The sequence below is a fragment of the Macrobrachium rosenbergii genome, chromosome 25 (genome assembly GCF_040412425.1).
Source record: "Macrobrachium rosenbergii isolate ZJJX-2024 chromosome 25, ASM4041242v1, whole genome shotgun sequence".
In the NCBI taxonomy this organism is placed as follows: domain Eukaryota; kingdom Metazoa; phylum Arthropoda; class Malacostraca; order Decapoda; family Palaemonidae; genus Macrobrachium; species Macrobrachium rosenbergii.
Genome location: NC_089765.1, coordinates 35,183,195 through 35,196,340, shown reverse-complemented (window position 1 = coordinate 35,196,340; position 13,146 = coordinate 35,183,195). Strand labels below are relative to the sequence as shown.

Sequence of the window (13,146 nt, the reverse complement as noted above, 5' to 3'; positions counted from 1 at the left end):
TCACTTTTACTCGTAATTCCTTTGTGTTTTCTCTTATTGATTTCAGGAAATCATATTTCGTTGTACAATTAATACAGAATCCTATGGTATGACCAAAACTTCCCTATCTTGTTCAAAACGTGAGATAAATGAAGAAATATATAAACATATTGCTAGTTTTCTGAGCTACATACGTAAAAATGAGACAGTGAGCGAGTAGCCTACCTCGCGGTACCAGCCAATCAGAGGCCGCTAAACAAACGTCTTGTAGGCCCAAGAATCTACCTTAAGTGAATCGGCTATAGTGTTATTAAGAGAATTCAAACTGCTAATGTACATATTATATATATATATATATATATATATATATATATATATATATATATATATATATATATATATATTATACATACATACATACATACATACATACAGGGTGTAACACAAGTGTATGCAAATATTTTGGGAAATGAAAGAAAAAGTTATTCTGAGCAGAAAATGTTCTATAAACATAAGCATTTTAAGGCTGCGTTTGTCGGTGAGGGGAATTGTAAAATAACCGATATCATTAGCACTGCTTTCATGCGATGGAGGTTGGTAACGGGAGGTGGTCGTGGTAGCCTGGGATGGTGGGGGAGGGGGAGAGTTGGAGATGAAGTGAATAAAGCAAGTGGATTGATATTCTTTTAATTATGATTCTTTTTTCATGCAAGTAATCTAATTTCAACGATTAGCTGACACTGGTAATGTATAGCTTTAAGTATCAGGTAAGTACTGTAAATGTTGCTGAGCAACATTCATTTGTGATCTTTGAATTCTAGCGTGCTCTGTCCTGCCGCCTCGTCACGGAATTGTTGAACCGGGAATCATGACTAGGTCTATGCCAATGACTGGTGTCGGATGAATACTTTAGACAGAGAGGGAGAGATTTTTAAAACACATTTGAAACCTTTGATAGGTGTCTAATGAATAAGTCACCTTTGATGGAGGGGAGATTCAGTTAGGCTTACTTTTTTTTTTTGATCGGTGTCCAATGAATTTAGCCATGTTGTGTTTATCTCTAAGGAGAGCCTGCCCGGTTGCCAGTTCTGGCAAGACATGGCTTTGCAACCAGTGGAGGAATACGTGAAAGGGTGTGGTATGTTCACATTTGTCTTCATTGTGAAACTTCTTAGTTAGGACTGACCTCCCTCAGCTAAATAGTCGTAGGGTAATCCTCAGTTCCCACCAGGAGGAGTAAAATTCTTAGATTCAGGGCCTCAGAAGTTACAACCTTAATCATGGCAGTCAGAGAATTGCTGAGGCCTTATGGCAAGGGTAGCTACTCTTATTGCCTAGCCAGGATAGCCTTTGACGCCAAAGGGTGTGTTCTTTCAGACGAACAGCTGGATGTCCACTCGAGAAGCAGACCCAGTGGAATGCTACTTAGATTCTCACTGAAGGTGGCACTCCCTGATTCATTCAAAGAGTACAGTAGAGTGTGGAGTTATGCACTGAGCTGATTGCCTATAATGATTGTCAGCAGTTCTGAGCAGGATTAGTGTTTGGTGCAAGGAAAGTATCCACGATTTGTTGGTCAAGAGAGAGGCATCTTCATCAGTGCCCACCAAGTTTGCACAAACATTATAAGCCTTTGCAGAGGCATCCATGAAAGCATGAAGTTCTACTGTGGAGGCATTCAGACATCAGCAGTGAAAGCTGACCTCTTCCATGTCCTGGTATTGTTCCAGGATGTTTTGGAAACTCTGGTGAACTCCTGGGTCAAGAGTTGCATTGGTTACCGCATCAAAAGGCTACAGAGGATTGTGATAGATGTGAAGTATCTCATGGTTTGGTGGTTCCTTGCACCTTGAAGGAATTCAGTTACCTGAGGGGCCAGTCTGTCTTTCAAGTGGCCTTTGGTAGCTCTCTGAGTCAATCCAAGTAGCTTGGACAAAGGCCAAGTCAGGCTGCCCATCGTTCACATAGTGATGGGTTATTTGACACTGTGGAGTCTGGGCCAGGATGCCTGAATGGTTATCGAAGAAGTAAGGCATTGCCTGATTGAAGAGAAGTGGGGAACAGTTGGCTTCCACACTCGTTCATCTAGTTGGCTGTGTAGCTCAGGTCCTATCCTTATAGTGTCCAAAGTTCACAGAAAAGACATGCCTTCCTGACACCAAAGGTCTATTGAGAAGGTTTCTCAACTGCACACAATCGTGTGCATAAAAACAAGAGATGTGGCTGGAGTATAGCAGTATGACAATGTAGGCATCAGGCCTTACATGATGGCCCCTGCCTGGGATTGTAGGAGGACTGTGCCCTCGACTTGCTCCTGGGAACATGGTGGAAAGATGGAACTAGTTGGGTTCTGATAAGGAATGACATTATTGAGGATATGGTAGGAATCCTTAATGTCTGTTAAGTTGACTGCTTGTTCGTCAGGTTGGTAATGAACATTGAAGGTTCTCTAAGTTGTATGGCTTCTGTATGGCTGCAATCAGGTTAAAAAAATCATAAAATTACCAGTTTGTAATCTTGTAGTGTATTTGGGGTATCAGACGTACCTAGCATCATGAGTACTTGTCTGATAGGCTTTAGGCTAAGCTGGATCATAATACTAGGGTTGGCAAGTGTTGATGGGACTGACAATCCAAGAACACCATAGCCTTCAACTGGTGGCACTGTTTTTGATGACGAAAAAGGCTGTGTGAAGGGCAGTAGGTCAAAGGAAGACAGAGTAGTGGTAGTTAGCCAGCTGTAGATCATGACTAGTAGCTGCCTTTGTAACCCTTTGGGTTTCATGGGTGCCTCATGACGATTGGCATAATGCTCAAGGCTGTTTGCAATGCTTTGATGCAGAGAAAAGTGTCATGTCTTGCTTTTCCATGAAGTGATCCCTATTCTCTCTCTCTCTCTCTCTCTCTCTCTCTCTCTCTCTCTCTCTCTCTCTCTCTGTCACCCCCTTCCCAGCCCCCACCCCTTTGGTGCCATTGATGTCTTACCCCCACAGTATTCTTTTCCAGATAGTAAGTCATATGTATACCGAAATTAGGTATGATAAATTCCTAAGTTACTAAGTCTACAGACATAACCAGGGAAGCCCTCCCCCCACCTTTGGTGCCCTTTAGAGCTAGTGGTGTCTTACCCCCACAGTGCTGATTTTTAATAGTAAGTCATATGTTTACAAAGTTTGGTTGAAATTGCTCAATGCGTTTCAGAGTAATTTTGGCACATACCCACCCACACGCACACACATCCATTTTTATATATATAGATGTCGTTGCTAAAAATATGAGGCGTAGGAAATGTGGTTTATTTAAACGCTCGTTTATTTTTTCTTTAAAGAATTTATTGATAAACATTTTGAGTCATAACAAACAGTTGCACAACAAATCTTGACAGTGCTGCTGCTCCTCCCAGGTACACCTTGAAATGATCTGTACAAAACATGCTTGGGATGAGGTGTACGTTACAAACCTTTATGTACATGATAGGTGCACAGTGATCGAACAGAACACCCATGTTGCTTTATATATATGTATATAACCGCAACATCTTTTCTTCACTGATAACTTCGAATCATGTAAAATTATCATTGTCATATTGTACACGTTTTATTTACAAAATGTACACACGCTACTTCTTGGAAATTTGATGCAACACACATTTTGTGGCTTGAAAACATCGATGAAAAGTGTATAATAAAATACGAGGACACTTTGAATTTATATATCACAGTTAAATTGTGTTTCCCATATGGTTGAAAGTAGCATTTCATTAGCATGCTCATTCGCACTCGTAGTTGTGTGGTATTCATCTCACTTATTCATGAGTGACTTAATTATTCAGTGACCAAATTTTTAGATGAATAATGATAATTCCGTATATTACCTTTGGCATGTTACAATCATACATCTGCTGAAATGAAATACTTAAGTATATCATCATTCTGTAAAACACCAAGCAAATTATGGTCATACATTTTCCGAATAAATCACTAGGAAAGAACAATTTTGTAAAACACCAAGTAATGGTCATACATTTTCCAAGTAACTCACTCAAGTGAATAAAATATATGAAATCACCAAGTAAGTCATGGTCATACATTTTTCAAAATGAATCACTCGTGACGTAGATTACAGATTTAATTATTTACAGCGGATTGCAGATGGAATCTTAACTCCAGAAATACCACATGAATGATTAAGTCACAAATCACTCTGCGAGGCTTTCATTCAAAACTTTACTGACATAAATTCTGCATTCATAACCGGATATGTCTCGTCAATTATGAGACGAATTATCTTTTCTAGATTAACAAGAAACAACACTCTCTCAGTGTGTAGCTCACTCGTAGATTTCTTATAAAGCTATTCACTCATGACTTACCAAATAAGGCAAAATATTCTTTGATTTTGGATTAAGAAAACACATTACTCATTCACTGTCCAAAAATGAATACTGTGTAAAAATTCAAAAGGCTCTTGCAGTTCATTCATCGTTTGTTCAAAGCATCACTGACAGCAAAGTATTCTTGATTTTGCCCTTATAAACATGTTCGCATATCTCACAACAACCGCTTTGACTTTTTTTAAAGTGTTCAGCACCATCGATTTTATTTCCTGCCTAATTTCCATTTTGGGACAATTTTTCATGATGCCAAATTTTCAATATATTTTTGAATAAATGTGCCAGTAACGTCAGTACGAACGCCTTGGTTTTCCCAACCCTAATTTAGAACGTTTAAAAATTTGGAAATGTTATAAACTCTAATCTTATCAATTCTAAATTTATAAATACTAGTTTTATAAATTTTGATGTTAATTCATAAAAAAGTGATTATTGGAATAGGTTTTTTCCTCGACTATTACGCTTTGCTTTTATAGTTTATATACAGAATAATCCCAAAACGAAAACAGGCAAGGAGAAAGCTCCACAGTTGGCAATATAAGGGCAAGGGCTCTGTTGCACTCTTTTCCTCTCTTATTATTATTTTCTCGTTTTTCCTAGACTCGCAATTGATCCATCAATAAATAGATGGAATATAAGCTAATATTACAACAAGACGCTGCTAACGCTTTGTTCACCGCGAACGGACGATGTTGATTCATTAGAAAATAAACGTGTTCCTTGGTGGGAAACTCTGAAAGTAATACGTGTATCTGGAGAAAAAAATGTTTAGAACAGCACATTGGCTGTAATTTTGTAAAAACGTTAAAAGTTACCTCGCACAAAATGTTTTAAAATAGTCATTCGGAGGGCTCAAGTTGATTGTAGATCATAGCTGTATTTTGAATTGGAATGAGAATGTGTACTTTAGTAAATATCTTGAAAAGTATGAAAGTATGACGAAGGTCCCTTCAGTTTAAAGCTTCAGTAACGAAGGATAGACACTTTCTATAATCTTTTTTCTCAAGGCATCTTAGTAAATAATATATAGTTAAATAACTGGAGTAAATGTTCCTAGATGATTTTGATCATTTGTTAGCTACTTGACAAGAGTAAGAAACAGGTCATGGAAATCCTTTAGGGCCTAATAAAACAGAAGAAAAGAAGTAATGCCTGGGAATGCCCCAACTATAAACGGGTCAGGATAGAAAAGGAGAGAGTTTATTTTGATACAGCTGATGCATAGGAGTAATGTTAAATGAAAGTTCTGCAAAAAATATCTTCTCAAGAAAAGTCCAGCCAGCATCAGAAAAGTTGCCAGGTATGAGTAACTAAGCTGATGGAGAAAAGGAAACGATACTAGTTGATAAAGAGAGTCATTACTTTCTTCTTGTTGCAAGGGTGTAGAGAGTTTTTGGTCGATGGCGTAAAAAATAAAAGTATATTCTTGGAATTGACAGAAATTAAAACTTGTGAGGCTAAAGATTATTCAACGAAGTTGAGGGGAATTGATGGCCATAACGAGGAAATAAATGGAATTATGATGGAAAACACAAGACATCTTATACAGAGTGAAATCATTAGCCTTCATCTTTTAAATGTACTTCCGATGCATTTTCATGAAAACTGGTCTGCTTACTAAAGGTTGATGAGTCAGTGGAGTGTATAGATTGTTATCGCTAAAAATGACATTATCCTTACCATTTCCATTTCAAAGTATTCATTTCAATTTGTAAGAAACTGTCAGCCTCATAAGAACGTGTGTGCTTGTGTGTCTAATGGGTTTCAGTATGGAGGTGCCTTTAAAATGTCTTTTTTAAAGTCAGTGTACCTGTATAATTTAAAAAAAGTAAACACCTTTTTAAACAACTGGAAAGCCTCGTTAAAGGAAAATCTGCTTTTAACTTTTCTGTTTAGCTCAGATTCCAATGTGTCCATGATTATTCGTGCCAGTTGGTCAAGTGATAAATGATATAGCGCAACAAAATTAATAGACACAATAAAAGACAATTAATTTCCCCTTGGAATTTGTTATGCCTTCGACTTAGTTTCCTTCAAGAGCTGATTACGTTATTCTCCGGTTTAGTATCCCGTTTTGGTTTTTCTTCGGAAAGTATAATATTTTCCCCTGTGCAATATCCTTCAAGAATTGAGTTGAAATTTTCATGTATGACTTCCCTGTCACCTCAAGATAATTAGAGCAGCTTTAATTTTGAAATAAGGATGTGTCTGCTTGTTTGTGTATAGAATTTATAAAATCTCAACAGTAACATCACAGACGTTATAAAACTATTAAGGACGGATACCAATTGGCTTTTTTGTTCGATGATTTTCATATTGATAATTTATTTATTGTATCCCTTTAAGGACCAATAATATCTTTTATTTCGAAACCACACTGGCTTCATGTAATATTTCAGTTTACTTTTTTATTCCTTTCTAGTCGCACGGTAGAGAAATACCACGCTCTTACACAGGTATTGTATCAGGTGTATTCTGTTAAGGAACTCGCTTTTGTTTCTTGTATGTAGTCACTCTTGTTTCAAGGTTCCTGCCCTGTTCGATCCTTATACTCGCGTCATACAGCAAGCGTCTGGTATTTACTTCGCTTCCAAAGTTCATTTTGCTTTAGTCCGAACCCAGCAACGTGAGTGCAACGGAGAGCCTGTTTATGATCATTAAACATTCCAGTAGGAAGCTGATCATTGGTTATCATCCTGAATTTCCCTTCGGCAGTTCCAGAATATCTCCTTCTATTCCAGTCCGAATCCCTCGGCGTTGGCTATGGCTATGAAAAGCTTATTTTTGAGCGTCTGTTTGTCGCCATAAGGAGGCAGCACGAGTTGATTAAAGCAGGTATGGGCCTGGGGCAGCATATGGGTCTGTCCGTGCCAGCAAGATATCTTGAAGACCATCTCGGCCATGCCCCCGACGGGGATGCGGTCGCTTCCTGTCGTGAAGAGCAGGAACTGTTTCTGCTGCCCCACCGACATCTCCTGCAACACCTCCCAGAACCACCTGCAAATTTAGGAAATTGTACCAGTCATCATTGCCCTGTTCACTCGACATTTTTACACTTACTGTCCTGTGATACATTTGCTTTCAACCCAGTCACGTTCACAGTCGTGGTTACATATATAAGTGTAAATGGTGTATGCTATCAATCTGTGTATTTTTCCGGTTTGAAAGATATGTTGCCTTTGGTAGACTAGTCAAGTTAAATTTGGTAATTTTAGACTTATCAGTTATTAGTAGAGTTGGTTTTGGTAGACATGTTCTGCTCAGAATTCTTAGGAATACAGAAAGACAAGTGTTTAATATTTCATGCAAAAAGCGATTGATTCCTTGTGAATTGACGAGAGTGGAACATAGTTTCTTATACGTAGAATCATGTTGGACATTTCATAACGGCAGTGATAGGTGAAAGGTTTTTCTCCCCAAATATCGAGGGATTTGTGTGCTCTTACAAGTCTCATCTATGGATCATTACTAGTTGGTAGATGTATGTACCTCTCTCTCTCTCTCTCTCTCTCTCTCTCTCTCTCTCTCTCTCTCTCTCTCTCTCTCTCTCTCTCTCTCTCTCTCTCTCACCTGATAGTGGGATGATCAGGTGTGTACCCATCATATTCAACCACCTTCCGGAGTTCGGTCAGGTCAAGAGTCGGTGACCCGCATACTAGCATCTCTACCTCTTCTGGCCTCAGCATCTGTAACAGACGTTCCATGAGTATATTAGTTGAAAAAAAGAATACACTTAATTGATTTAGCTTCTGGAATAGACGCTCAGTCAGCTTATTTTGAAGACAACACATCGTGATTAACATCTGTAATAGATCTGCTGTGAGTATATTTAAAGACAGTAGACCGTTAATAAATATATATACAGTATATATATGTATATATATATATTATTATATATATATGTAATATATATTACACACATACATACACACACGTATACATATATATATATATATATATATATATATATATATATATATATATATATATATATATATATATATATATTTACATTAAAGGTCTTCTGTACATTAAATATACTTACTGAAGTAAGTTGCAACTTTTTGAAAGTAACAAACACACACACACACACACACACATATATATATATATATATATACATGTGTGTGTGTGTGTGTGTGTGTGTGTGTGTTGTGTGTTTGAAAGGGTTGCAACTTACTCCAGGGAGTATATTTTGATAAAATAGATTATTTTCATTGACAACTTAGAAGGCAAGCATAGTCTATATATTTTGAAGTCAATATTTTTATATGAGAAAGAATTTTAAACAACCGTTCAGAATAGACGTTGAATAAGTATTTTAAGGAAATAGTTTTAGCTACCACTGAAATGATAAAAAGAGCGTTGTTGGCCTTTCGTCTTTAAGAATATCAAATAATATGTAAGATGGATGTTTATGGTTTAAAAGGCCTGTGAACAATTTATTAGCTGTATAAAGTAAATCTCTTTTAATTGCATGAGGTATAATTTTTGTGTATGATGCCATAAAATATCTCTGTTAAGGAAGGTTAGTTGATTAAGGAGGGTTAGTTGATTTTGATGCTCAGTTCATATTCCCTAGTTTTGTAATGCTGAATAAGATATAATTATGTATTGAGTGAATAATGGATAGTACATTGTATATAATTACGTCAAATTTTTGTGCACTGTCACGGTCAGACAAATACATGAAAGTATTGGTAAGCTTCTATTTGTGTTCTCAACAATCCGATATGGTAAATAAAACGGCAAGCAATTCTCAGTACTCACAATGAGGGCATTTGACGCGCACACGGTGTGGAAACCCAAGTAGAAAGCCCTGAACTTCTCATAAATCGCCGTATTGAGGATCCAGTCCAAGTAGAGGCGCACGAACTCCTCCCTATTTTCGTTGGTCACCGGCAACGTTTCCCCGTTTTCCTTCAGGTTGAACGTTTTCGGTTGACCGTATTCTTCCAGGGATACCTGTGAGGAAACGCGATAATTGAACGCCTGTGCACTTCGTCTCTATATTTTTGCACTCTTCAAAAACAGGGGCTTTCCTAGAGGTACAGAATTTTTTGTTGGGAAACGTCTTTGGAGAAGTAATTTTTGCAACGGGTGGATTTATACAGTGCTGCTTGAGTTGGCCATTTTGAAAAGAAAGGGCGTAAGAATTATGTGAAATATCCAGCCTCATGTATGAAATTATAGAAGAATGACTCTTCTGCGTTAGAGGAGGTACTGAACAAATATATTGAGGACTTTTGCAATTTTGCTGCATTTAATTGGTCAAATCCCATTTTTTCCCCTCTCCGGTGAGAAACATCGTTTTCAGATATTTGAACTCTTATGATTTTGAAATAGGTTCAATTTTTTCAAGGCCAGTGCGTCCTGTAAATCAGCTGTCTCTAGGAATATAGGGTAAATACACTCCTCAAATGTTTCAATAATCTTAGTTCCTGTTTACAAAAAAAGGTGAAATTTATCAAGCCCACATTATTTAGCCTCATAAAATATTCATGTGTCAGACTGGAAAAACTAAAAAGAGTCCTTAGATCCTATATCAAAGGCACTTTATCATTCAGGGAATGAGCAGTAGAGCATATTATTATTATTATTATTATTATTATTATTATTATTATTATTATTATTATTATTATTACTATTATTATTATTATTATTATTACTGGGTATAAGCACAATATATACGGTAGTTTTTATTATGATCATTACACTTTTATTATATTAACTAGAAATATGGATAATTTTTGTTTTTCAATTACATAATTTCAGATGTTTTCAAACGGCATTTAAAAACAAAACATTTGACATCTGCACGACTACCAGCAGGAAAGTTTGGTTGCTCAAAAGGAATCATCAAGAGAAAGCGTTGTCTCTCTGTCGTCATGCATTTTTTACCTGTTTGGAGATTGGACTTAGGAATTATAAGCCTAAGCATCAACAAATCATACCATTGGAGTGTCCACTTCCCACCGGGGAAAATGATTTAGTTTTACTACACATATGCTTTTGTTAATGATAATGACATTTTAAGCTTAAATGCACGTTTCTTGAACTGTGTAAATCCCATAGGTTCGTAGACAGATATTCAGAGCAGGAACATTTAGGACTCAGCACCACCGTGGAGGGAGGCCATTCTGATTATAAACCAAAAATTCATTAGGTATTATTACTCAGCTTTTAGACCCATTTATTTGTAGGGAAAACATACCTGGAAACTAAGGCACATGTCTTGCTCCACATCACCTTCATATTTGAGCAGTTCCATGAGACCATGGGCCACCTCCTGCAAAGATGGGGTTTCTTCATGAGTGACAGATTAAGGAAACATTTTTTAGTGTCGTAAACGTTTTCATCATAAATGCTAGTCACAGTAGAATTTCTTTCGAGGGTTTTGTCGCTTATGTATAAATTTCCTTCGTGAGCGTGCTAGCACATTGCATTTACACACATATCCGTATATCTTATTATTCATACACATTGCATACATACATGCGCTCCTGGATGTATATAAAGCGTTTTAGCACATTTCTGCATTTACACATATATCCATATATCGTATTATTCATATACACTGCATACATACATACATACGCGCCTGGATGTATATAAACTTGTAATGTTCTGTGCACTTAATTAACACTTGCTTGAAATGCCTCGTGGATGCACAGGATATATACGCAAACGTTTAATGTGCTATGTACCTCATTAACACGTTTACTTAAACTATATGGTATTCATAAATGTGTATTAGTAGCATTAAAGTAGTTTAACAAAATCTTGCTGACTTACGGGCATGATTTCGCTGAGGTCCTCCAAGGTTACCATTTTCGCAATTCCCACAGCTATGTGTTCATAGGCCGGCACTACAGGAGGGCTCAAGAGTTTCCTGTAAGATAGAGCAATACATATCTAAATGATTAAGAAACGATAATGTCGGTCTTAGCAATACATATCTGACAGATTAAGAAACTAGATAATGTCGGTCCTATTGCTTGCTATATTTAGATTGAGAGAGATTTCTGTAAGCCGATTGAAATGATTATATGCAATGACTTCTGTAAATATATGGTTTTTGTGTGCATGTGTAAATGGGAGTAAGAATTAGAATGTTATACCAAAGAAAGTGAATATTCATTTCCATGATGTTTTTGTAAGTATTCAACATCCATTCACATTAATTTTAGCCAGGTTACGGCTACCAAAAGTCTTTCAATAAAACGTTTAATGGTGCAGGGAAAAACATGGAAGAACTTAATTTTTTGTAATTAAAGTGAGTTGGAACATTTCAGTAGTTACCTGAAGCATATGGATGGGAATCGTACGTCGAGAATGATGGAATTGTAGACAGCCAAACCCATCAACACTCCTATGAGGTTGTACTCTCTAAGGCTTCCCTGTTGGCCCATCGAGAACCAGTAGAGGCGCTTCGAAGGGTGATACACAAACATCTTGTTCTCGGGCTGGAATAGGCAAGAACATTATTATTATTATTATTATTATTATATTATTATTATTATTATTATTATTATTATTATTATTATTATTATTATTATTATTGCACCTGTTGACATGATTCGATGAATACATTAAAATAAGGATAGAAGTGTTAGCCCACGAGAAAGAATAAAAATGTTTCCTTTCCCGAAAGTACAAATTCCTAAAGTATATGCAAGGTAACATCCCGGAAATCATTACAGTTTACGCTGTAGAAAAAAAGGCCTTTCAGCTATAATTATATTTCATACCCTGTTCCAAACGTACATTTTGGTGTACACAAGATAGTCGATGTGTACATCACAATGAGTATTTGGAACAGGATAGGAAATAAGACTGTAACTGAAAGGCCTCTTTTTCTGTAGACGTTAACTAATATTTTCCTAGATGGTACATTGAATATGACAACTTTAGTATTTGTATTTTCGGGAAAGGAAATATTTTAGGTCTTTCTCATGGACCAACATTTCCGTTCTTATTAGTGCAAGTGTAAAAATCCGATAAATGACGGCTTCATACCTTGAAGATCTGTTTGATGAGGAGCAGAAACCACTCCTTGGTGAGTCCTCCCATGTCGAGACCGGGTTCCCCCTCGAAAGTCACTTTCAACTTCTTCTTCAAGTCGCGCTTCTTGGCCGCGATCTGAGGTCGGATTCAGGGAAAGTTAGCATTCATCTACGTGGAACATACCATGCGGTAGAAAAATATCAAGGGCATGTAAAACTTGTTGAAGGGTTACAAATACAAGCCTTTGAATTTAGTTTTTGCTCCTTGCTTTCACATTTATTTTTCTGTCTTTGATTAATGTTTTATCAGTATTATTATTATTATTATTATATGAAACAAGTCAGGGAGGACATTAACTTATTTAACATTGCTGAAATACAAGAGGAACAAATAAAAGGCGAGAGTGGATACCAAGTGTGCATGATCGTATCATTAAGAAAAGAAATTCATGCAGTGCCAACTGTGGAATGTCAGGGTACTGACGCAACATATAGTATAGTGTGGTCAGTTTCCTCTCTGGCAGTAAAAGTTATTAAAAGAGGCAGGAGTGGCAGGTAATTAAATGCGCTGTATGTTTGAACTCAAGTACGCAACCAAACGATTAAGAATTCGTTTCTACATTGTCTTTTCCTCTTTGAATAATTTAACGATTGGACTTTTTGCCGTTGAAGTTAATTTAAGAAAACAGTTATTGCATGTAGGTATTAGTTTTTCAGTATTATGGTGTGTTGTTCACCATAAAAGTCACAGTTGTGTGAACTGAATAGA

General features: G+C 36.8%; 2 protein-coding genes across 3 annotated transcripts in view; one reads left to right on the top strand and one right to left on the bottom strand.

Annotated features, from left to right (window-relative positions):
• The window catches only part of LOC136852554 (heparan sulfate 2-O-sulfotransferase pipe-like), a 423,978-nt gene that overhangs the window by 236,148 nt on the left and 174,684 nt on the right, over nucleotides 1–13,146 (top strand). The gene's annotated exons all lie outside the window — the stretch shown is intronic.
• Nucleotides 3,305–13,146, bottom strand: part of LOC136852555 (probable E3 ubiquitin-protein ligase HECTD2) — an 86,341-nt gene continuing 76,499 nt past the window's right edge. The window contains exons 12-18 of the mRNA XM_067127320.1: nucleotides 12,391–12,513; nucleotides 11,674–11,837; nucleotides 11,167–11,263; nucleotides 10,586–10,660; nucleotides 9,142–9,336; nucleotides 7,942–8,057; nucleotides 3,305–7,368 (exon numbers count right to left, since the gene is read on the bottom strand). Of these exons, the coding sequence (XP_066983421.1) occupies nucleotides 7,104–7,368; nucleotides 7,942–8,057; nucleotides 9,142–9,336; nucleotides 10,586–10,660; nucleotides 11,167–11,263; nucleotides 11,674–11,837; nucleotides 12,391–12,513 (1,035 nt within the window). The 3' untranslated portion in view covers nucleotides 3,305–7,103. The remainder of the gene's footprint in view (nucleotides 7,369–7,941; nucleotides 8,058–9,141; nucleotides 9,337–10,585; nucleotides 10,661–11,166; nucleotides 11,264–11,673; nucleotides 11,838–12,390; nucleotides 12,514–13,146) is intronic.